General features: G+C 46.3%; 1 protein-coding gene across 1 annotated transcript in view; it reads left to right on the top strand.

The window, feature by feature from the left end:
• LOC142785114 (gamma-secretase subunit Aph-1-like) overlaps positions 1–19332 on the top strand; it is a 105441-nt gene extending 86109 nt beyond the window's left edge. The window contains exons 2-3 of the mRNA XM_075883545.1: positions 10164–10365; positions 18856–19332. Coding sequence (XP_075739660.1) covers positions 10167–10365; positions 18856–19250 — 594 coding nt within the window. The 5' untranslated portion in view covers positions 10164–10166 and the 3' untranslated portion in view covers positions 19251–19332. The remainder of the gene's footprint in view (positions 1–10163; positions 10366–18855) is intronic.
• Positions 19333–23678: the final 4346 nt, after the last annotated feature.

Consider the following 23678-nt stretch of genomic DNA (forward strand, 5'->3'; position numbering starts at 1 on the left):
TTTGCCCATCAACAATGAACCCGTTCACCATGTCAGTAAGTGCGTCGCCTAGGACGTCGAAGAAAGTTATATAAAACCCCGTCAGTATTCCGTCTCGACGTGAAGCCGTGGTAGTGTTCATTTTCCTCAAGGCTTGACAAACTTCATCTTTCGTCGCCTCAGCGCAGAGCATATCAGATGCCTCAAGACACAGCGTGGGCAAGCCTTCGCAAAATTCTGCGATTCTTGGATGCTGGTTGCTGTCTTTGGAGCGATGATCTGCATAGGAGAGCCTTTCAAAATGCGCCCTAAAGACCTCCTCGATTGATTTGATATTTGTGACGATGCTCCCACACTCTGTCCGTGCTGCACCGATAATACTGGGCTGGTGTTTCCTTACCCCTACTCGCTATGCGTATGCCAAGTTACCTAGTTCAGCCGTCAGCAGGTGCAGTTCTTTTGCGCGTTTAAAAGCCCCGGACCTTGCCCTCAACAAGAGGTCGTATTTTGCCTTTTAGGGGCGAAGTTCTTTATGGCGTGGCTTGGGCATCCCTCGTAGTACGTAACCACCAGTGGCACATACCCGAAATATTTATAACATTTGACCTCCAAGGTGGTGCCGGTGAGAGATTTTTTCTGTGCGTTGTTTAACAATAAAAAATAGTGCTCAATGTACATGCCAATGGCTGCTAATGGGGAATGAGAGACAGGAGCATTCGGCTTTTAGTCAACGCGCACGCTGCGATCCCCATTAGCAGCCATTGGCATGTACATTGAGCACTATTGGACAAGAAAGGGTTGCTACATTATACTCGCTGGGTGTAACCTCCTTAGTTTTAGAAAGGCTTAGCGAGCGTTGAGCCGCAGGGCCATGAATACTATGAACTAGCATATACCATGAATGAATTCGAGGTGGTTAAAGGGGAGAAGCAGATACGAAGCGCAAGCCGTAAGAAAAAAAAAGCTGAATCCTCCTGTCTCTCATTTCACATTAGCAGCCACTGGCATGTACATTGAGCACTATCTGAAAGGAAAAGATTGCTACGTTATACTCACTGGGCGTTACCTCCTCGGTTTTAGAAAGGTTTAGCGAGGATTGGGCCGCAGTGCCATGAATACAGTGAACTAGTATATACCATGAACTCAAGGTGGTTGATGGTGGGAAGTAGACCTGAAGCGCAAGCCGTAAGAAAGTGTGCATGTGCCACCTATCGTTTAGTCCTTGGAATGTCCCCTGAATGGCGGTGCTTCTATATGGGGAATATATGATAAAAAGATGTGAGATGGTGGGACTTGGAGTGTTGAATAGATGGACGAACGGACACACAGACAGATGCATGGATGGACGCATGAACGGACGCAGGGGCGGATGCATGAACGAACGCAGGGACGGGCGCACGAATGACGCATGGACGGTCACACAGACGGACGCATGGACGGACGAATGCTTCGCCCCACTCTCCATCATTCATTCCGTGGATATGCTGCCATTTTTTCTTGGCCCCAACGTACTCTTGAATTGCGCTGGTCAGATTACCTGCGCGCTCAACGATTTGAATACGCCTCAAAGTTTCATTCATTTGTGATGTTAGACGTGCATGGCGCATTTTCCCAGCCTCCTGCCCAATCACACGCCATCTGGCCTTCAAGAGATCCCATGCTGTCGGCGTAATTTGCGGCGTGTCTTTAAAGACGCATAGATATTCATGCGCATTTCAGATACCGAAACTTCATCATTTAAAATTGATGAATCCATTCGCCACAACTTGGAGCAATGCCTTCCAAGCTTGGCCTTCAAGGTGAACAGCACTGGCATGTGGTCGCTGAGCTTGCGTTGCCCAGGCGCTAAAGAAATGACATCGCATGTCTCTAAATTTTATACGAGCTCGTTAGGGATATAGACTCTGTCAATTTTGCTCTGAGACGTACCCTGAACGCGCGTGGCTCCGAAGATGTTCCCGTGAAGCGTTGTCTATGCATCGATCAGCTTCAACTCTCTACATATTTTCTGCAACTCTTTCGAATGGTATGTGCTGTGTCCTTGACTAGGGCCTCGAACATCTTGAATTGGATCAAAAACACAGTTGAAATCACCTAACAACACGCACGGTGTTGAATTTAGCAGGAATTACCTGGCACCTCTAAAAAAGTCATTGGCAAGAGACCTATCCACGGGTGCGTAAAAGTTGGTGAATCGGATTTTCTGGTTGTTTATCCACATGTCCACCGCAATAACACGGCCTTCTGCATCGAAGAGGCAATGCGCACCCCGCCTGAACCTCGTAATGAGAAACACGACACCGGTGCCACGCGAGTGCCCCTGCGTTAAGGAGAAGAAGACTTCAACCAAAAATATAGTACGGAAGGTCATGATGTCGTGCCGCGTTTGAAAGTTGGCCTCTTGCAGAAAAAGCACGTCGACTCCGAACGAGCGCACAAGGTTCATTATCTCCTGTTGTTTTACAAGATCTTTGATACCACGAACATTGAAAGTCATGAAAGATAGCCCATCCATTTAAAATAAATTCATGGGGAAATGAAACAATCGTTTTTTCCTCTTTTTTATAACAGCGATGCGTAAGGGGACGGCACGGCCTCTCCTGTGTCAAGCGGCAGTGGATGAAGTCAACGTCATGATACTCGAAGGACTGGCGCTGAGATTTACTCACGTGCACAGATAGAATGGACCGAGTAAGCAACACCAATAATAAGAGAAATAGTACACGCAGCATGCAACGTAACTCACATGAAGCAATTACTATAGCAGGGCATAGCCACCACAGCATAGAGCTCACAAATTGGCACACGAAGGTTCCATTGTGAATGACAGTAACATATGGAATACTTAACAGTTTGCATGCATCAGAGGCAACAAATTCATAGTGGTTGTACGGCTGCGATGCAAGCATTGCAACGGTAAAGACAACAGGAAGCGGAAAGAGTGGATGTGGGCAGCACAAATTAAAAAAAAAAACATTGAGTCCTCACCCGCATCAGGTGATGGATTTTGGTTTGGCGAATTCAGTCGGTGCTTTTTTGATGTTCTGGAGGTGGTGACATCACTTCCACTGCTTGAACTACCAGGCTTGGGGCGGCGCTGAGAGTTCGTGGCTCTAGACAACTTGTCGGGAGAACACGTATTTTCAGAAGACAAAGATACCGATCGTGAGGCTTGCGAAAATCTGTCACTCCTTAATTTTCGTGATGGTTACCGGCTCCTACGATGTCTGGATGTCTTGTCGGACGCTTCTTATTGAGCCTGTAAAGTGTGTGTGCGAGCCGTGTTAGGTTTCCTTGAAGACGTGGTCTTTATTTATTTCGTGGGCGTCGTCTTGATGCTACCTTCCAGGCCCACAGGTGGCCGTTCATGGAGCTCGTCACTCTTGCACTTGTTGCCTCAGAATGTCGGAGCAATTTTCCTGGTTGGCCAGCACTCCGAGATGCTTGGGACGCTTCCTCCAGTGGTGATGTGTTCGAGGATTGTTCGTTTTCTTTGGCCTTGAGTTCCTCTGATGAAGACGTAGAAGACGCACTCGGCGTCTCCACAGCGTTACTGGGATCCTGTGACGACGTTGTGGGAGATGAAAACGCTGCGGTGTCCCCAGTCAGCGCAGAAACGTCATTTTCACTAGTTGTGCATGGCGATGCGGCATCAACGCCACTGGCGTCTTCTGTCTTGGCGTCGTAAAATTCTGTGTCAGTTGCGCTGTCTTCATGCCAATAATCTGGAATCTTCTGTGGCCGTGGCTTGGTTTTGCGTTGCAAATCTTCTATGGGCCTCGAGGTTCCAATTTGAATTGTTCTCTTTGAAGCACTCTCTCCAAGTTCTCGGAATTCTTTCAGTGACTGTGAGGTGCTCTGCGCTGCGTCTGCGTATCTTTCGAAAGCAATCTTTCGTCGCATGGTCCCCATTACAGCGCTCCCACTTGGACACACAATCCTCAGATTTATGGCCGAAGGTGGCACATCGTTGACAGAAAGGTGTTGTGCAAGTAGCCACAACATGACCTTCTCTGCTGCAGCGTGCGCATACTCTGCGCATACCACAATACTCCAGCATCACGCGGTGACCTTGAATTGATAGGAAGTTAGGGGCGGGCTTGGCAATCTCGATTCGGAGAATGCGGGTACCAGTGTACATTGATTGATGCCTTTGCAAGGTAACAAATGTGATACCCATCACTTTTCTGTGTGGCTGAAGAGCTTAAATGACTGCGTCATCTGACACGTACGGTGGTAGGCGGAACGCACTGACTTGTACGCTTGGCGCCCCGACTGCCTCAACTTGTACCTTGTGACCTTGTAACTTGAATGCTTTGTTTACCTTCAACTTGGTTGCTTGTGCAGCCGACAGAGCCGCAGTCAGGAACTTCGAAGCTTCGAGGTGTTGCAGGAACAGCACCCCTTCACTCCCCATGACGTCTTCGAGGCCATCGATGATCTCCTCGACGGACGCCGTCCCCTCCGAGGCGGTGAAGTTGAAGCAGTGTTCCTTGAGGGGGAGCGCCGCAGGCCTTGACGCCATCCTCGCTGGTCCCTGCAGGGGCCGACGACGATGGGATCAGGCCTCAAAAAAAATGGCAACTTATCCACCGAGTGAATGATGGAGAGTGGGGCGAAGCATTCGTCCCTCCATGCGTCCGTCTGTGTGACCGTCCATGCGTCTGTTCGTGCGCCCGTCCCTGCGTTCTTTCATGCATCCGCCCCTGCGTCCGTTCATGTGTCCATCCATGCACATGTCTGTGTGTCCATTCGTCCATCTAATCAACACTCCAAGTCCCACCATCTCGAATCTTTTTATCATATATTTCCCATATAGAAGCACCGCCATTCAGTGGACATTCAGAGGACTAAACTAGAGGTGGCACACGCAAACTTTCTTACGGCTTGCGCTTCGGGTCTACTTCCAACCTTCAACCACCTTGAGTTCATGGTATATACTAGTTCACTGTATTCATGGCACTGCGGCTCAACGCTCGCTAAACCTTTCTAAAACCAAGAAGGTTACGCCCAGCGAGTATAACGTAGCAACTTTTTTCTGTCAGATAGTGCTCACTGTACATGCCAGTGGCTGCTAATGTGAAATGAGAGACAGGAGGATTCAGCTTTTAATTTTTTACGGCTTGCGCTTCGTATCTGCTTCCCCCCTTTACCCACCTCGAATTCATTCATGGTATATACACGTTCATGGTATTCATGGCCCTGCGGCTCAACGCTCGCTAAACCTTTCTAAAACAAAGGAGGTTACACCCAGCGAGTATATTGTAGCAACCCTTTCTTGTCCTATAGTGTTCAATGTACATGCCAATGGCTGATAATGGGGATCGCAGCATGCGCGTTGACTAAACGCCGAATGCTCCTGTCTCTCATTCCCCATTAGCAGCCATTGGCATGTACATTGAGCACCATTTTTATTGTTAAACAACGCACAGAAGAAATCTCTCACCGGCACCACCTTGGAGGTCAAAAGTTACGTCTATTTCGGGTATGTGCCACTGGTGGTTACGTACTACGAGGGATGCACAAGCCACGCCATAAGGAGCTTCGCCCCTAAAAACTGGCTGGCAAAGTCGCGAGTGGACGACGACCAGCACCGCCGCCGAAACGCTGACCGCGTTGAAGACTGGAACGCCAAAACTCCTTATAGCGGCACCCGTTCGTCCCTCGTAGTAGTAGTAGTAGTAGTAGTAGTAGTCATAGTGTGTAACCAGTCTTAGATTTTGACCTCAAAGGTGGTGCAGGTGGGAGATTTCTTCTGTGCGTTGTTGAACAATAAAATAAAAATTGCAGCGCGCGCGTTAACCAAAAGCCGAATTCTCCTGTCTCTCATTACCCCTTAGCAGCCTTTGGTATGTACAATGAGCACTATCTGACTGAAAAGGGTTGCTACGTTATACTCGCTGTGGGTAACCTCCTTGGTTTTAGAAAGGTTTAGCGAGCGTTGTGCCGCAGTGCGATGAATACACTGAACTAGTATATATCGAGGTGGTTAAAGGTGGGAAGTAGACACGAAGCGCAAGCCGTAGGAAAGTGTGCGTGCGCCTCCTCTCGTTCAGTCTTTAAAATGTCTCCTGGATGACAGTGCTTCTATATGAGGAATATATGATGAAAATATGCGAGAAGGTAGTACTTGGAGTTAAACGTAAACATTTTGTCAGCAATCTGTCTGGCTGGGTAGAAAAGTTTAGAAAATTGAAATTGCTCCAGCCACAGTTCAAATAGAGTCCGACGTTTCGAGACCGACTCGGTCCCTTCCTCAGGGGGTGACTGTCTTGGTCATGGAAGTGTCGTCGCGTCATGTTCTCTCACCACGGCTCCGGCTTTCCCTTTCCACCACGTTTCGGAGACCGTGAACGTACACCGAAGGCATTGTTCCCAGCGAGCGGTTCACGTTGGCAGGCGTATGCTGAATGTGCCAAGACTCGAGCAAGAGCCTCTTTCCCAAATTCCGTTCTGTTTCAATAACAGAGGCGCCGTCTAAGTCAATTTTATGGTCGTGCTTCTCCCAGTGCTCCGCCAGAGCGCTACGTTGCACTTCCATCTTCCTGACGTCGTTCTTGTGTTGGCGCATTCTTTCCGGGAAACACTTGCTCTCGCCTATTTAGCAGGCTGGACACCCAGGACACCCGGGCATAAGTGAACAGCTCTCGAGAGTCCTAGGAAAAGCCGGGGTCACGGTAATTCATAAACCTGTTTCGACGCTCGCTCGCTTGCTACCGCGGCCGACAGACCGACCTCCGAGGGAGCTACACCCGGGCGTTGTCTACAAAGTGTCGTGTTCTGGGTGTCCAGCCTGCTACATAGGCGAGAGCAAGTGTTTCTCGGAAAGAATGCGCCAACACAAGAACGACGTCAGGAAGATGGAAGTGCAACGTAGCGCTCTGGCGGAGCACTGCGAGAAGCACGACCATAAAATTGACTGAGACGGCGCTTCTGTTATTGAAACAGAACGGAATTTGGGAAAGAGGCTCTTGCTCGAGTCTTGGCAAATTCAGCATACGCCTGTTAACGTGAACCGCTCGCTGGGAACAATGCCTTCGGTGTACGTTCACGGTCTCCGAAACGTGGTGGAAAGGGAAAGCCGGAGCCGTGGTGAGAGAACACGACGCGACGACACTTCCATGACCAAGACAGTCACCCCCTGAGGAAGGGACCGAGTCGGTCTCGAAACGTCGGACTCTATTTGGACTGTGGCTGGAGCAATTTCAATTTTCTAAAGTACTTGGAGTGTTGAATAGGCGGACGATCGGACACACAGACAGATGCATAGACGGACGCACGGATGACGGCACGGACGGATCAACGCATGGATGGATGAGGAGCGGATGCATGGACGAACGCAGGGACGAACGCACAGATGGACGCGCGGACGCACGAACAGACGCACGCACGGACGGGCGGATGGACGCATGGGCGGTAACACAGACGCACGCATGGACGAACGCACAGATGGACATGCGGACGCACGAACAGACGCACGCACGGACGGGCGGATGGACGCACGGGCGGTAACACAGACGCACGCATGGACGGATGGAAGCAAGAACGAATGGACGGACGGATGCTTCGCCCCACTCTCCATCATTCACTGTGTGGATATGCTGCCATTTTTTTTCAAGAGCTTGCTCGCCAAGCGTCGGTGCTCGGGGCAAGTCCCTTCGCGTGTCATAGGTTCTCCCGACCAGTTCCAAGCAAGCACTTCCACCATCCCTCACTTCATGGAGGTGGCGGGATTTTTTTATTGTACCATGTTTTTTTTGCATCTGGATATCTCGCTTCACACTCGTGCTCTAGCTTTCCGCTTTTTTTTCGACGCTTGCGAAGAGATCTTGGTTGGGCAGTGTACACTAAACAGCTTCACTGGCGTGAAACCGGAAGAGGTGCAAAATACCATTTATTTCTATAGAGACTCTTCAATAGCAGTGAAGGGACAGCGTCCTCTCATTCCTACAAACAGCATCGCAGGCAGCGTCCACTGCAGAAGCTGAGCTTTTCCTGAGCCGATGCGCTGTTCTAATTGCCACTCTGTCACGTGCACGTGGCATTACCTTTCATTAGCGAGAGAGGGCTTTCGCGAACTTTTCCTGAGCGAGAGCTCCATCTTTTGGCCTCTTAGTTGCTTTAACGTAACGACCTACGACAACGTGAAGCACCGTCAGCCTGAGCGCATAAAGTGCTTGGGCTGACCAGCACATCATTTCGCCCCTAAAGGCTTTCCCTTTCCAAATGTCTTAAGTTATTTTGCAAGGGAGCCTGCGATTTTTTGAGGTCAGGTCAGTCTCTTAGCCGTCATAGAAGCTGCTTTCTAGAAACTTTGAGCATTGCAGCTGATAGAAACATCCATCATTAATGCATGCCAGGCCAGCGACATCCTGATGGTTCTTGAGACTTTGTCACTGGAACGAGCACTTAAGTATATCTGCTTCGCAGTACTAAACACTCTTCTAACACAATATAGACCGTGATCCAGTCATTATGCACAGCGAATTTATTTACATTTGCTGCCGTAACACTGTGGGAAGTTACGATCGGCAACAATGACTGCACGTTGTGAAACAGTAAAAGAAACAGGACCAGATTTACCGTCGCAATTTACTAACTTACGAAGCTAAAATATATCTGGCATGAAACGTTTATTTAGGTGTTGATAATTGTGGTATCTCAATCAAACTCACTGCGAAGAAGATGTAGAGGAAGACTATTCTCGCTTGATTCCAGTTCTGTCATACCAGGAGAAACAGCAACTGTGTCTACTTCACGCCTGGGGGCAAACTTTCTGGTCAAGCACTGTAATGACCATTGGGGAGTGCATCGGCTACTCACTGATAGCGTTCGGGCCATCGCTGGCTATCTTCTGGGTAGTCGTTGCTGGCCAGCCGAGCCGGCTCGTTGTGTTCCTCGTCTCCTCGTTCTTCTGGCTCCTGTCGCTGCTACTGTCATCTGTCGCCTGGTACATCATGCGAGAGCTTTTCGATGCGATGTTCGCTGTTGGCTTGATCACGTCTGTGTGTCTCCAGGTAATTCACTTTGTTCGGTCATCCTTTTACAATCGAATGAAGATGTGAAGCTTGCACGATTTTATGCCCACGCAGTAAAGAAGTTGGTTATAAGAAGTTGGTGAACACAGCCTTCTCAGTGATCTTTCGAGACTGTTTGCTTACTCGCGACCGTTATGTATCGGCATACATCAAAATATTGAGATCTCTATTGCTGACATGAAAATTGGAGATGGTACGATTGTTCAAAACATTTGCGACTTGATTAAGTTGACGCGAATCTCAGTTTGATGGAACTAAGGAATTGCTCGTTTTGTTCAATAAAAAAACACATGCCCACTAATTTAATTCCCCCAAACAAGACTGCCTATCTCAGTGATATCGAATTTCCTGTCTAGCGCCGGCTTTTTTTATGTATTGCCAATCAATTCCTCAATTTCATCCGAATACCTAATTCTCTGCCGTTCTTGGCTGCCTTTCTTATCCTTTGTTACCGATTCCGCTGCTCTAAATACCAGACATGTGCATATCAAACGATCTGTCAGTCTATATTCAAAAATATGTGTTCATTGGAGCGATTCGTGTCACAAAAGAGCCGGTATCTTATCTACCATTAAAGGAAAGCAAGGTCGTCGGTGCGATGCCGAGGGTTTTTCTAGAAGCTGCCAAGGGTACGCTCGAGAGGTGTGAGTCGTATAAACCTCTTTACTTTCCAAACAACACACTTCAGATAACCTATAGGACGCCTTAAAAGTATTTTCTTTTTACTAACCTCTCCAGACTAAATAGCCGATATAATAAGGCTGGAAATTGAGCAAGTTCATTGCATTGTTCTTGACACCGTGGTGTCGGGAGAATGGACGATATTTATTCGCAATGCGAGTGCCCGTCACACAGATGTCTAGTGTCTGACCATGCATCGCGATATACATGCCCGTTTCAAGATGTAGCTCAATTAGAAATACAAACATTATATCATTCGACCTTATAAGTTCGACCTTTCATGTCGTGCGTTTCCTTCTAGTTTTATGCTATCCATGCTCATCACAACGTAATAACACAAAATATCCAAAAATTAAAGAATGAAATAGATTGAAAACTGTCACACAGGTCTCCGACGATTCCAAAACACTGCATTTCTTAAAAGCCAGCCAATGTAAACGCTGAAAATTCAAACTGTTTTTACAGGAAATGTTCAGGTATCTGGCGTTTCAAACACTGCGTCAGGCCGAGAATGCGCTGGAAGTGGTCAATCTCGTCGGCAGTGAGCTCGACGTGGTTCTTTTGCGCTACCACTCTACGTACGCCTGCGTCTCCGGCCTTGGCTTTGGGGCTACCAGCGCAGCCACAGCGATGCTCAACGTCCTCGCTGACGTGGCCGATGGACCAGGTACGTTGAACTCGTAAGGATGACAATACATGTATTGTCTTTATCCTAGCTATGTGTTATTATATACGCAAAGAAGTTGCCAGGAACTTATGTATATAAGGGATAATTGTGAGACACATAGTGCCACTTATAGGTTTCATGCCACGTATATTATATAGCTTGAGCACGCCCAACCTATCTTCCACGTAGACTGCATTCTCCCAGTACTGATACCTCGGGTCGCAGTGGTGGTCAGTGTATCGCGAACTCAGCGCGCTTATTTTCGATGACGAGTTCACTCTTTTGTCGTTTCTGACAATCAAAAATGCTTATCGCCCTTTTCGTCGCAGATCTCCATCGCATGGAGCAAAAAAAAACACCCTTTTTCAGGTTGTTCAGCAGAAACTACTTCTGCATGATTCAGTCGAAGACCGGACAAATTTCAATTCTGCACCTTACTCTCAATGAATCCTATGCCGTTTGCCTGAAATAATCTGGCTCCAAGTGCCACCTGCTTGTCGCGCAACGACTTCATCGTACAAATAAGAAAACCCACGAGGTAAACAAGAAGTGTGACACCTAACACCGCCCTAATAAAGGGAAGAGAACAAACTTGTGCAATAACTGATGAGCGCTCCGTTGCATTAGGAATCTATGACAGCGGCACTTCGAGCGTAGTCAGACTGACTGCTTGTAATACCAGCGAGAAAGTGTTAATTTGCGTACAATAAATATTCCCCATGGTAGTCTGTCAATGCCAAGCCCTTTTACGCCTCAAAGATAGCGATTTGCCACTGAAGATGATGGCCGGTTGGACGTGTTTGTATATGTTTTGGATGGTGACGTGCTGCTAAGAATGGAGTCTTTGAAACAGGTGTTTCAAACTCACCTCAGCTAGCAGCCCACAACCCGCAAACCTTTGTCCCGCATGAGGCGGGAAGAAGATCAAAGGAGAGAGAGGGGGACACCAAGCGTTCCCTAAAGCGTCCTTTCATTTTCAACAGCTGAGTTGTGCATAATTTCTGAGAAGGATATGGCGTTAGGATGGAACTTACATAAATCTTTTGCAAGAAGACTTCATTCAAATCTGAACGAAGGCTCTGAAACGTCGAGATTTTGTTCAGCGGATATGTTTCAACACATTCGACAAATGGTGGGCGCATTGACTTTACCACAAAAAAAAGAGGGGGAGGGGAGTTGAGACCAATCCCGCTACTGTGGCTTACCCAAACAGAACGTTATTGATCACAATAGGGACAAAATAATGGCAGTGCCATAGAAAAGACACTCTGTTGAATAATGGTTGTCCGAAGGGAACACCACTTGACATTGAGAATTTCATAAAGATAACCATATTTCAATTTTCTTTAAAAACGGGGCTCAACTCTGGTTAGTATTTGTTCAGTATGTACTATATGGGACAGATAGAAACGCTAATGCCTGCTATATCGAGTATTTTAAACGTGTGAAGAAGTTACTACTCCTTAAATTTTGCGTCTAGTGCGGGCCAGTATTCTGACTGAAGTATGTAAGGTTCGAGACCGTCAACGTTAAGAGCTACTGCACTGAAATGCCATACAGCGACTTCAAGAAACTTCTTGCCTAAGTGTTGTTGGCCCCGCCGCGGTGGTCTAGTTGCTAAGGTACTCGGCTGCTGACCCGCAGTTCGCGGGATCAAATCCCGGCTGCGGCGGCTGCATTTCCGATGGAGGCGGAAATGTTGTAGGCCCGTGTGCTCAGATTTGGGTGCGCGTTAAAGAACACTAGGTGATCGAAATTTCCAGAGCCCTCAACTACGGCGTCCCTCATAATCGTATGATGGTTTTGGAACGTTAAACCCCACATATCAATCAATCAATCAATCAATTCCGTAAGTGTTTGCGATGGCAATGGAGGTTAACGTTAACAGGCTCTCCTATTTCGCTGCTCCACTGCTTGCAACAAGAATAAAGGTCTATCGTGTATAACGTTTGAACTCATGCCAGTAAATTTAGATTTTTATTTCTGGACGCATTCACTTCAGGTGCTTTTAAGTACGACATTACTTTGAAGATATTTGCAAGACATATTTTTAACAAGAAAAAGGCATTAATTGGCCATGAACTCACTGTTTACGTTTGCATACTCTTAAAAGAGGAACTCTGACAACTTTTTATATTCACTTACTACAATAAAACTTCAAACATGTGTTGTCGCTCGTACTGTGGTGATATGTGCCAAATTATGCAACCGTGAGTCACTTAGCTTTTTTAGAAAACAAATTATAACAATTGGCAATCAATTCTGAAATCACGCTTGTAAAGGTGAGTCACCCTGTGTATGTGACCTAAGTGCCTACCCTTTTTCAAAACCCCTTTTTGCCCAGCAGGCACATGCTACGCGCGCTTTCATCTACGAGGCGACGATGACGCGAGTGCAGTTCAGTTTTGTTGGGTGCATACAGCTTATTTGTAGTCCTTGGCGTCGGGTCTTGCATTCACAATATTAGGCAACGAGGAGATTAATAAATCAAAAGGCGATGCTTCCGCAGTCATATATCTTTTTTTAGCACTGAAGGAAAAGCTATGGCGCCAAACCACGCACATCCTACCGGCAGGGCAGGTAGTTACAAAATAGCGCCCGTATTTTCAACGTGAAGTATGGATGTTCCTCCTTTACTTTCTAAGTGGAGCTTTTTGAGACACAACTCCACACACACCTGTAAGATATTCGGATCTGCTTTAATTTATCTCTTGTGATTTCGCGTCTTTGAATCTGTGAAAAATTTCCGCCTTTTTACGTGCACCTCAATCATTAACCAGCGTCTGCCTATACATGAAACGCTGCTGGTGCGCCCCCGTCATTTTCCGCAGCGTTATACGAGACGCGCGCCCAAACGACTACTTCGTGTAGTGCTACACTGGCAGAAGCTCCGCCTCCGTAGCTTTCAATTCATTGCCAAGAAACGTTGTCGCCGACTATAATAGCTGCAATCATCGCGAACCTTTGTCCCTGGCAAGTCAAGACGAGCTGGCACAGTTTAATTCTGCGTCGGTAGCATCGCCGACTTGCTTTTTGCGTGTGATAAGAGGCATGTGGGCTATACACCCTGACCAGCCGTGGCGGTGTGTAGTGGATTTCGTGACGTCATCCAATGCCCATCATGGAGGACAGAGCAGCTTCCTGCTTTGGTTTCTATTTTGACTAATTGTTCATTGCCTAATTAAAATAATAATAAGCGTCTAAACAAAATGAACGACCAAAACTGTTGCAGGACTGTCAATACTATTTTAATCCGGTATAATCTCTGTAATCTCTACGAAAGTAATGTACAACCACCTCGGAAGGGAACAGCGCTTCGAGATAAATAATAGTGCACTTGAAGTTGTGGAAGACTATGTCTACATAGGACAGGTAATAACCGCGGAGCCGAACCACGAGACTGAAGTAACCAGAAGAATAAGAATTGGGTGGAGCACATTCAACAAGCACTCTCAAATCATGGCAGATATATTGCCACTACCCCTCAAGAGAACGGTATATAACAGCTGCATCTTGCCGGTACTTAGCTACTGAGCAGAAACCTGGTGACTTATAAAGAGGGTTCAGCTTAAATTGAGGACGACGCCGCGAGCAATGGAAAGAAAAATGGTAGGTGTAACCTGAAGAGACAAGAATAAAAGCAGAGTGTATTGGGGAAGAAACCAGGGTTAAGGATATCATAGTTGAAATCAAGAAGAGGAAATGGACGTGAGCAGGACATGTAGCATGTATACAGGATAACCACTGTTCTTTAGGGTAACTAACTGGATTTCTAGAGAAGGCAACCGGGTTAGAGGGAGACAGAACGTTAGGTGGGCAGATGAGATTACAAAGTATGCCAGTATATATTGGCAGCAGCAAGCACAGGATCGAGTTGACTGGTGGAACGAGAGAAAGGCCTTTGCCCTGCAAGGGACGTAGTCAGGCTATGATGCTGATAATGATGATGAATCTGTATGTTTTAAAATACACAGGAGTCCCCTTTCATGTTCCTAGGGGGTAGTACAAGACCTTCGATACTTGGCAGTATACGTTGCTAAAGCGCAAGGGTAGCTGCTAAAGAACTGGATTCGTACAAACTCGCTCTAACTTCAGTTGCCTTGAGACTAGAGCTGTTTTAAAAGCAAAGCACTTTTTAGCGAACTTCGGCGACTTTGAGCGTATCTATCTATCTATCTATCTATTTATCTATCTATCTATCTATCTATCTATCTATCTATCTATATATCTATCTATCTATCTATCTATCTATCTATCTATCTAACTGCCAACGACTTTCAGCTCTCTTGGCCGTTTCGATAATGGTATCGATACCTAACTTAGTATGGCATAACGTGACTGTATGAAAAACATATTTGACGAGTAATAACATGAACATCATCACTGGTATATCACGGATGTCAAGATTTACATTTCATGGTCCTGCAGCTCTTGCGGTGGTTTCGCTCACACGGCATGTTGGAAAACTGGTATGGTATGACATGATTCATGGCGAATACAAGCGACAGACCCTAAAATGAAAATTGTGACATGCGTGTCGCGTAACAACATGATTACATGCCACGCTCATAATGCGCTCGCAGCCTTTCGCTAGCGTCACATGTACCGAATTTGGTATCATGGTACGGGGATGGATTACGAAAGTATGTGACAGGTGGAAACATAATCGATAAATGCGTGTCATGTGACAACATGACTACATGCTACGCTCATGATGCGCTCATGGCTGTTTCGCTATCTTCTCGTGTACCTAACTCGGTATTACGCGGCACGAACGGACGACATAGGTAAATGATACATCCATACATGATAATCACGACATGCGTGTCATGTACAACATGACTACATGCCACACTGATGAAGCGGTCACGGCTGTTTCGCTAGCTTCACATATGCCAAATTTGGTATTACGTGACGCCAATGGATGACGAAGGTATGTGACTGATGCGAGAATAATAATCATGCAATGCGTGTCATGTGAGAACATGACTACATGCCCCAGTCAAGGCGCCGATACATTTCGACGTGATGTGGTGCGCGTGCTCGCCGGCCTTCATGTCGTCGCGTCACGCCGTCGTTTCCACACCAAGCGCCGGTCCTGTCATATACTCGCACGTGCGCGCCGCGCTGCGTTGTTTTGACACATGCGCGTTTCAGCGTGTCCGACGTCCCTTCGTCACGAAAAGAAAGAGACGCAGTATTGTCTGGCTAACGCATTGGCGCAAAATGCAGCATGTAGCCTCTCGTGCCGGTTGCCGTTGGGCCGCGCCGATGGACGCAGGCGTCAGAGTGCTTGCATTTTGCTAACGTAGCTTCACTGTGCCCAGCGTGCGCGCGCGTCAACGCTACATTGAAGTGTATTGGGTCCTTCTTGATGCACTCGAGGAAATTTTGCGATCTCCACATACACCAACTTTGGTGTTACGTGACATCAGTGGATGACGAAATATATGACCGGTGCAAACATGATAATCCTGACTCACGTGTCGTGTAAGAACATGACAACATACCACGTTCATAGCGTGCTCGTACCCTTTTCGCTGGCTCCACATATACTAAATTTGCTATCACGTAACGTGAATAGATGACGAAGGTAAACGACCCATCCAAACATGACGATCATGGCACGGAAGTCATGTACGGCATCATTTACCTCCACCTCGTAGCGTTGTGCTGATTTTAAAGTGACATATCAACATTTGTCATTCGCACTTCGCATATCATCGATTCCCATTGTACGTGGGATCTGCCAATTTTTGGTTATTCACTGCTTATTGCGCCCACTTGTTTGTCAAGCTTGAATAAAGTGTGTCCGCGAAAGTGGTGTTGTGTTATCGGTGCTTGGCTGCTCATGTGAAAGTCGAGCGTTTGATCCTGGCCAAGGTGACAGCGTTTAAATAACGCCAAAATGCTGGAGGTGCAGGTACTGTGCCATTTCGTGACACTTGTGAAAACAAAACACCCAATGGTCGACATTTTCAGAGACCACCACTGCGGCGCGCCTCACAATTATATCGTGCAGTTTTGCCATGGAGACCAGGAAAAGTTCTTATTTAACTCAATAATAAATCATTATTAACCTCTGAGTAAAAAATTTGGCCTGTTTGAATGGCATTTCAGCCAATGCTTCATTGATGACAACCTGTATTTATCATCCTTGCTGCTTCAAGTAATCTAAGAAGGTGGTAACTATTTAGTGCAAGAATCAGCAACTTGGATAACGCACGCATCTTGCCAGACAGTATTATAATACGCCGCCCGCGGCACGATGTCAGACCACTCTCTTCTTTCCCTATCAGAATCAGAAATCAGAAATGCTTCTATTTTCGAATGAAATTGTTGGGGGTCCCTCAGGCCAAAAGCTGCACAGTACAGCTTGAATGGGCCTGAACGCCCTCACATGGCAGCAGTAACACTAAAACCAGCATACATACAGATGTTTAGCATATATCCAAATAGATTACATCATTTTAATTGAAACAAAAAATTTGCAACATGTTGAATATATTCAGTGATTTCCTACGAACACATGGTACCTAAAAATAACATAGAAATGTAATACGTATGCGAGAAGAAATGTGACAATACATTGTGATACATCAGAAACAATAGTATTTACAACACTAAGAAAATCACTGCTATAAATATGACTATGATGCACAATATGATGATACTTTGTATATTGAAACACTGAGCGCGAAGTAGATAATACAACAAAAAATGCGAAAATGTAATAACGGTGTCTTTAACGATAATAACAATATCAGTTTATATGCGGAAGACGAGGTACAGTTTTGAACCAAAATGCAATTTTTGCCTGAGACCTATTTTATTGAAGGCTTGTAATATGCATGCTCAAAATAAACATGAATTTCACTCAAGTTCGGAACATTTTGCCAGTTAGTGAAGTTCTTTCTCTTCATTTGCTAAGCCTCCCCTTCCGCACCACTGTCACCTCTATTTACCATGCATATATCTGATATGTTGGCTCCCTGAAACTTGGCCTGATGTCTCAAAAGGTGGCCGATCCCTGACTTAGTGTAACAGGAAGCACAATAATAAACTGCTAAAGAGTTTAACTAGTATAGGTTACAGCTTCTAGAAATCTGGAACGTTGTAAAACACTTTATTAAAAGAAATATTTGAAAATTATACACACAAGACTAGAGGCAACAGAGTGGTTTATACCATGTATGTTTATTTTCGTTCTTGCTGAAAGAGATCAATTCTTGATACGGTCGTCATCGACGAGGCAATAACATAAAACAGGGCTCATCAAGAAATTACTTCCGGTTTATTTATCTCTCTGATTTGAATTTCCCCCGTGGGAACATGCTAGAAATATAGAATTATCAGGCGGGTTCTATGCGAAACATAAAACACGTATGATTGAAAAGATAAAACACGAGTAGACTGCACCACTTTCTTTTTCCTCCTTGTACACTAATGTCTTTCAAATTTTATTGATAAAAGCATTTACACAGACGTTATTGTAGTTGTAACTTCGTAGCCAATCATGAAATAAAGGAGTACAGGTAGCGTGAAAACGTCCTCGAAAGACTTCAAGAGGAGAGTGGCGTGCTTGGTATGAATATGCTTCATTATTTATTAAAGCTTTAATTGTTAATGCCGCCTTAGAATACATCACGTCAAAGTCACGCACTTCATTGACGCCATCATTCAAAAAACTTCGCCGTTCATAACTGCCGATTTTCATTGTGAGCGGTGTATGTAGTGTCCACATTTGCAACTGAAACGTTACCAGCGAGGTGCCGAATGGTTAAGGTAATAATGCAACTGAAACGTTTCAGCAACAGCAGTTCCGCTGCAAAAGTTTCGTGAAGACGTACCCACGTTTCAAAGTGAACCGAACGTTCGAAAGGGTTCTACATTTAACGAGCCCAGACGTCTTAAACTTCGTAATATCGAGGCCTATGGCACGGAGACACTGATTAGAAAGATGCAGTGATGCACAGCACTTGCGTGTCTTTTTAAAAGAAAAGCTCCTTGGGCCCACACTCCACCATCACCGTCGACAGTCCCTGCGCCAGGAAAGCACACCGGGCAAAACAGGGACGCGCTCCCGGCGAAGCGGTGAAGCAGGCACCACAGCTGATGGCTCGCGTTGAGCCGCGCGGGCCCCACGTTCATTCGCCGAGTCGTTCCCATAACCGAACGCGACCGACGCTTTCCCTACCCGCTCCCCATGCTACCGCCTTCACGAAAGCCAGCAGTGAGATCAGGTGCATTGTCATTTGCCTTTCATTTCTAAGGACCTTCGCTCATCGGTTGTATTCATGTGCGGAACTGCTAGTTTTTCGGGTGTCTTTTGAATGTGCCACGAAACAATGTAGTTTTATATTAAATATACCAGCCAGCGCATGTAGCTAGCCTTACTGAATGCGTACGTCGCCGGTTAGAAACGTCATCACAAAATTTAGGTTCGACATCGTATAAGGACCTCCGCCCGTATTCTTTTGGGTCACGCAGGTACTTTGGGATTCTTCGGCGACCACAACAGTCTGGACTACGTCCTCTTCTCGGCGATGGCTTCGAGCTTCTCAGTGCTGCACACATTGTGGAGCGTAGTAGCCTCCCGCGCACTGATTCTACGGCAAAACTGCGTTTTTCTCTTCGTGACGGCGGCCCACTTGTTCACGTCCTCCATGACGATGCTAACTCAACAAGCGCACCTGGACGTCAGGTACAAGGTCATCCCTTTTGTATCAGTCGGTGTGGTGCTCTACCTGACGGCCGTGATGGCTTTCATTGTGTCCGGAGGTACGCCGAAGAATCTGCTCACCTGTCTCGGAAATCTGCGACGTGGCACAAGCGTGCCTTCTAACGCACCTGAGAGGATTGGGTTCCATCCAGAGCTTCTTTAAGGACAACGGGCATATATTTGATGAGAAGTTTCATTGAGATGGCAAGATGATAAAGTTTCGTTACTATATTTTTAAAAAGTAGACGTCTGCCTGCTTTGGTGGAGTATCAGTAACAGCGCAAGCCTTCTTCTTTTGGATGTGTTGCGCAAAGCATCCGTATCCCGTTTTACAATTCTGTTTTGTTCATGGTACCGACAGATCTTGCCTTCGACCGAACTCAGTCAGGATGGTTCGCTGCAAACGGAGAATGTGTTGCGAACAAATAAATAAATTAAGCTCAACCTCGTATGGCTACATTAAAGTTATTTCTTAATCCAGAAGCTGCAGAAATACACAAAAAAAGACAGTATTGTGAATGTAAAAGCTCGCGATGGGAGATTCGTAAAAAAAATGTGTATGCAGGAACCGGCGTTTTTAGAAGTTAATTTGTCTTTTTTTTTGCGCGGACACGCGGAAGTGGTTTATAGCTTGAGCTCTTATAATAATAGGCGTAAAACCTGAATGGTTTAGTAACCAGAAAAAGTAGGGCAAGAACGAGACTTATGCAAAGCGCAACATTGACGAGCACTCATCATTTTTTCGTTTCTCTAGGGATCGTCTATGATGCATGACACTGCCGCTTAATACAATGTGCACAATACAGCACTAGTGCTGTGCCAAATGGCGTAGTTTATCTAATAAACAAATTAGGCTAAAGTGACTAATTACAAGATGAGGCATTTTTTCGCAAGCCAACATTCACCTCACTAATGAGAATTCTATTTTATGGTTGGTAGTCGCACTGCTGCCATGGTCACTTTGTACGAGATCGAGCTTGGACAGTGCATATTTGGCTATGCCACTTTCCGTTTCCCATTGCACATGCGTCAGGCAAGGACAAATAGCAGCAGGAGCATGGTGATTAGTATTAGTACGCGAGAGACCATTTCAAAGTGTTAAAAATGCAACGTCTGAGGCTGCCTATAAGGTGGCAGGCTTGCTGCACGTTCATTCCTTTCCACTCAATATTTTCTTCATCTCACATATGCACCCAATCTAATTTACTGTAACAACACGCACTTTCCGATATTTCCTACTTTGTCTAACTTTAGCCTTTTACTTCACCATTTGGTATATTCGCTGTCTTTGAATTTTACTATCTCGAACGAACTAAAAAGGCAACGATGGCGAGTTCTCCAGAGAAAATTATCCCGGCTATCATATGATACAGGTTGTCATAGGAGCCCATGCGGTCCCGAAAGAAACCTGCGAAGTACATAAATGCGACATGTTAGAGGAAATACACGAATGCTTAATGTTTGGTAAATTGTATTAAGACGAGTTTACGACGAGATCTATTAAAATAGGCGTGTATATGGCCTAATAAGCACAGCAGTCATACTTTCTTCATCACAACTTGCGAAAGAAGCGGTTATTACCTGTCCTAAGTAGACGCATTCCTGCTTAGGATAACGACCAGGGGGCTGAACCGTGAGAGTGAAATGACTAAAATGAAAAACAAAATTGGCAGATCCGACATACGTAAAAAATCGATGGTACGCGAGGCATGCGCATGCAAGCTGCCTGTGTTGCAATTTTTTATTGAGCGAAACGTTACGAAGTTGCGCTAAAGATATGTACAAGTGCACCCACAAACATGCGTTTAACAGCCGCCTATGTTATATATCATCAGTTGATTACAGTAGAGTAGATTCCAAAGCAACATGGGTATTAGCAACATCAGCAGCGTTAAGCTGATATAAAGTACTGTTGCTCGCGAGGATCGTAGCCGTGGACAATGCTACATAAATAAACTTAAGCGGATGACACTTGACCACAATTGATGTAAAGCTGACGTAACAGCTGCATGGTGGGAGAACCTATGCAACGTTTACGAAAGGGAAAGCCAGCACTCAACCACAATTGGCGTTTCACGAACAATAGGATCTATTTAAAAGGTTCTTCACTTGGCATGACTCTGGAGTAGAATACTTGATTGGCACACAGATTTATTGATTGATTTGTGGGGTTTAACGTCCCAAATCCACGATATGATTATGAGAGACATCGTTGTGGAGGGCTCCGGAAATTTCGACCATACCTGGGGTTCTTTATCGTGCACCGAAATCTGAGCACATGGGCCTACAACATTTTCGCCTCCACCGGAAATGCAGCCGCCACAGCCGAGTTCTATCCCGCGACCTGCGGGTCAGCAGCCGAGTAACTTACTCGCTAGACCACCACGGCGGGGCTAGGGAACAAAACTTAAGTAGCAATCGTGGCGCAAGTAAGCAAGTAATTATTAACTTGGCAATAGAATGGCGCGAACTTCCTGGAAGGCCGTCTTGCCGCAGTTCAGTTAGCTCATAGGCGAATAAGCCAGTCGTAATACCCCTCCAGGAGATCCTTAAAGGAGAGGTAGCCCTCCGGAGTTATCAGTCCGGAGTAAAACGAGGGGTCGCCAACCTCGTTCCCAATGAGTTCTCTTTTGAGGTTCCCAATGTACGTCTGCGTTTGAAGGTAGAACACTTTTTTATTGTGTTAACTTCAAACTGTCGGCTTAGGGAGCACCTCTCCATACTGAATCTTTATAGCTCACAATTAGATGCTCGGCAAACTTCCGATGCGCTTCTGTGCAAAGCCACCAATGTCACTGGCTCGGTTCCCTTGGCACTTACTGGCCACTTCAAAGCACGTCACCAGGCATTTCTCGGCACGTCTCGGCAATTCTGCAGCGAGTGAGGGACACCACGCCATACCTGGCTTTTCTCAGGAACGTTGAGCGCCTCCTCTGGCAGAACTTGCACAAAAACGTGGGGAGCGACCATTCTATTGCGTTGGTCTCCCGCGAAATTGAGGTACCACCACCGCGAGTTTTCAAAATTGTCGATTCGGACGTCTTTCGGGAAATTCTAAAGCGTGATGAAAATGAATACAATGACCTTGGTTAGCTACTCCAGCAGGTCGCCGAGCTAAGCTTCTTGAAGCGAAGACCTTCATACTGAACAGATGGCGTACGAAGACTGCTGCAAAGCGGTATTTGCCCGTCGCCCTTAGTTTAGAGTAAATTTATTGACAGTATGAAGCCTCCCTGCCCTCATTGCGATGAGAAACGATGCACCTTATCCCACATGCTCTGGCAATGTACAAAGCTTCGCGATGGTGAGCCTCTAAGCACAGAGGAGGCCTGCGGGACGGCAATCACAATCTGCGACCAGGAGGTCCAAATCCGGGTTGTCCAGAGGACCCGCAGTTTAAGGGAGGGGCATGCTCTTCCTGTTCGAACGTGTGGGTTGCCTGCAGCCAATCCGCCCTCTTCACGAGCATCGGCTCCTCATGACAATGTATGAATAAGGTTCGTTGGAGAGTTGGGGCATTGGACAACCCACTCGTTACTCTATTTGCATTGTGCGACGACTAATTGTTCTTTCGCCTTTGAAGACGCCTTATAAGTCGTATTAACACGATTGCTTTCCCAACATCAAGCCTGCCTAAGGCAAGTTTGCCGACAAGTCCCAAGCATCGGTATTGCTCAGTGGTAGAGTGCTGGACTGGCACCCGGCGGATTCAGTTTCAGCCCCACTGTGTTATTAGTACTAGGCTTTGTTTTCTAGTTTCACGCTAAGCGGACACTGGCGGTCCATGGTGGCGGCAGCGGCGGCGGACAACCATGGGGCTGCGCGTGACTGGAGTTGTGATCTAATAACATTTTTCGCTATAAAAACATGGGACGTAAACAGTCGTGTGTGCCACAAGCCGCAAGCAAGACGTTTGCGGTCCGTATGAGGCTTATGGGTTCAGTTTTTTTTTTGGATCCCTGGCATAGACAAACCTCGCCGACTGATTCGCATGACACCTGTTCGCACAAGACGTGGGATGTGTCGAATTTTTAGGGGCGAAGCTTTTTATAGCGGCAGCTGTTTGTCCCTCGTAGCCGTTGTAGAAGTGTTTAACAAGTATAACATTTTGACCTCCAAGGTGGTGCCGGTGAAAAATTTCTTCTGTGCGTTGTTCAACAATAAAAAATAGTGTTCAATGTACATGCCAATGGCTGATAATGGGGAATGAGAGACCGAGCAATCGGCTTTTAGTTAACGCGCACGCTGAAATCCCCATCAGCAGCCATTGGCATGTACAATGAGCACTATCTGACAAGAAAAGGTTGCTACGTTATACTCGCTGGGTGTAACCTCCTTAGCTTTAGAAAAGTTTAGCGAGCGTTGATTCACCACACTACTAACTAAAGCGACGCAGATAGCAGGCAACCATCCCCTGATCATCGCGGGGGACTTCAACGCCCCCCATGTAGAATGAGGTTACAATCGCACAACACAGAAAGGACGCCACTTACAAACACACATCACTCAACACAATCTTATGTTACTTAACGACCTCTCTACCCCCACACACATAGGTAACTCAGTGTCACGGGACTCATTTCCTGACCTG

The sequence above is a fragment of the Rhipicephalus microplus genome, unplaced genomic scaffold (assembly GCF_043290135.1).
Source record: "Rhipicephalus microplus isolate Deutch F79 unplaced genomic scaffold, USDA_Rmic scaffold_18, whole genome shotgun sequence".
Lineage (NCBI taxonomy): Eukaryota > Metazoa > Arthropoda > Arachnida > Ixodida > Ixodidae > Rhipicephalus > Rhipicephalus microplus.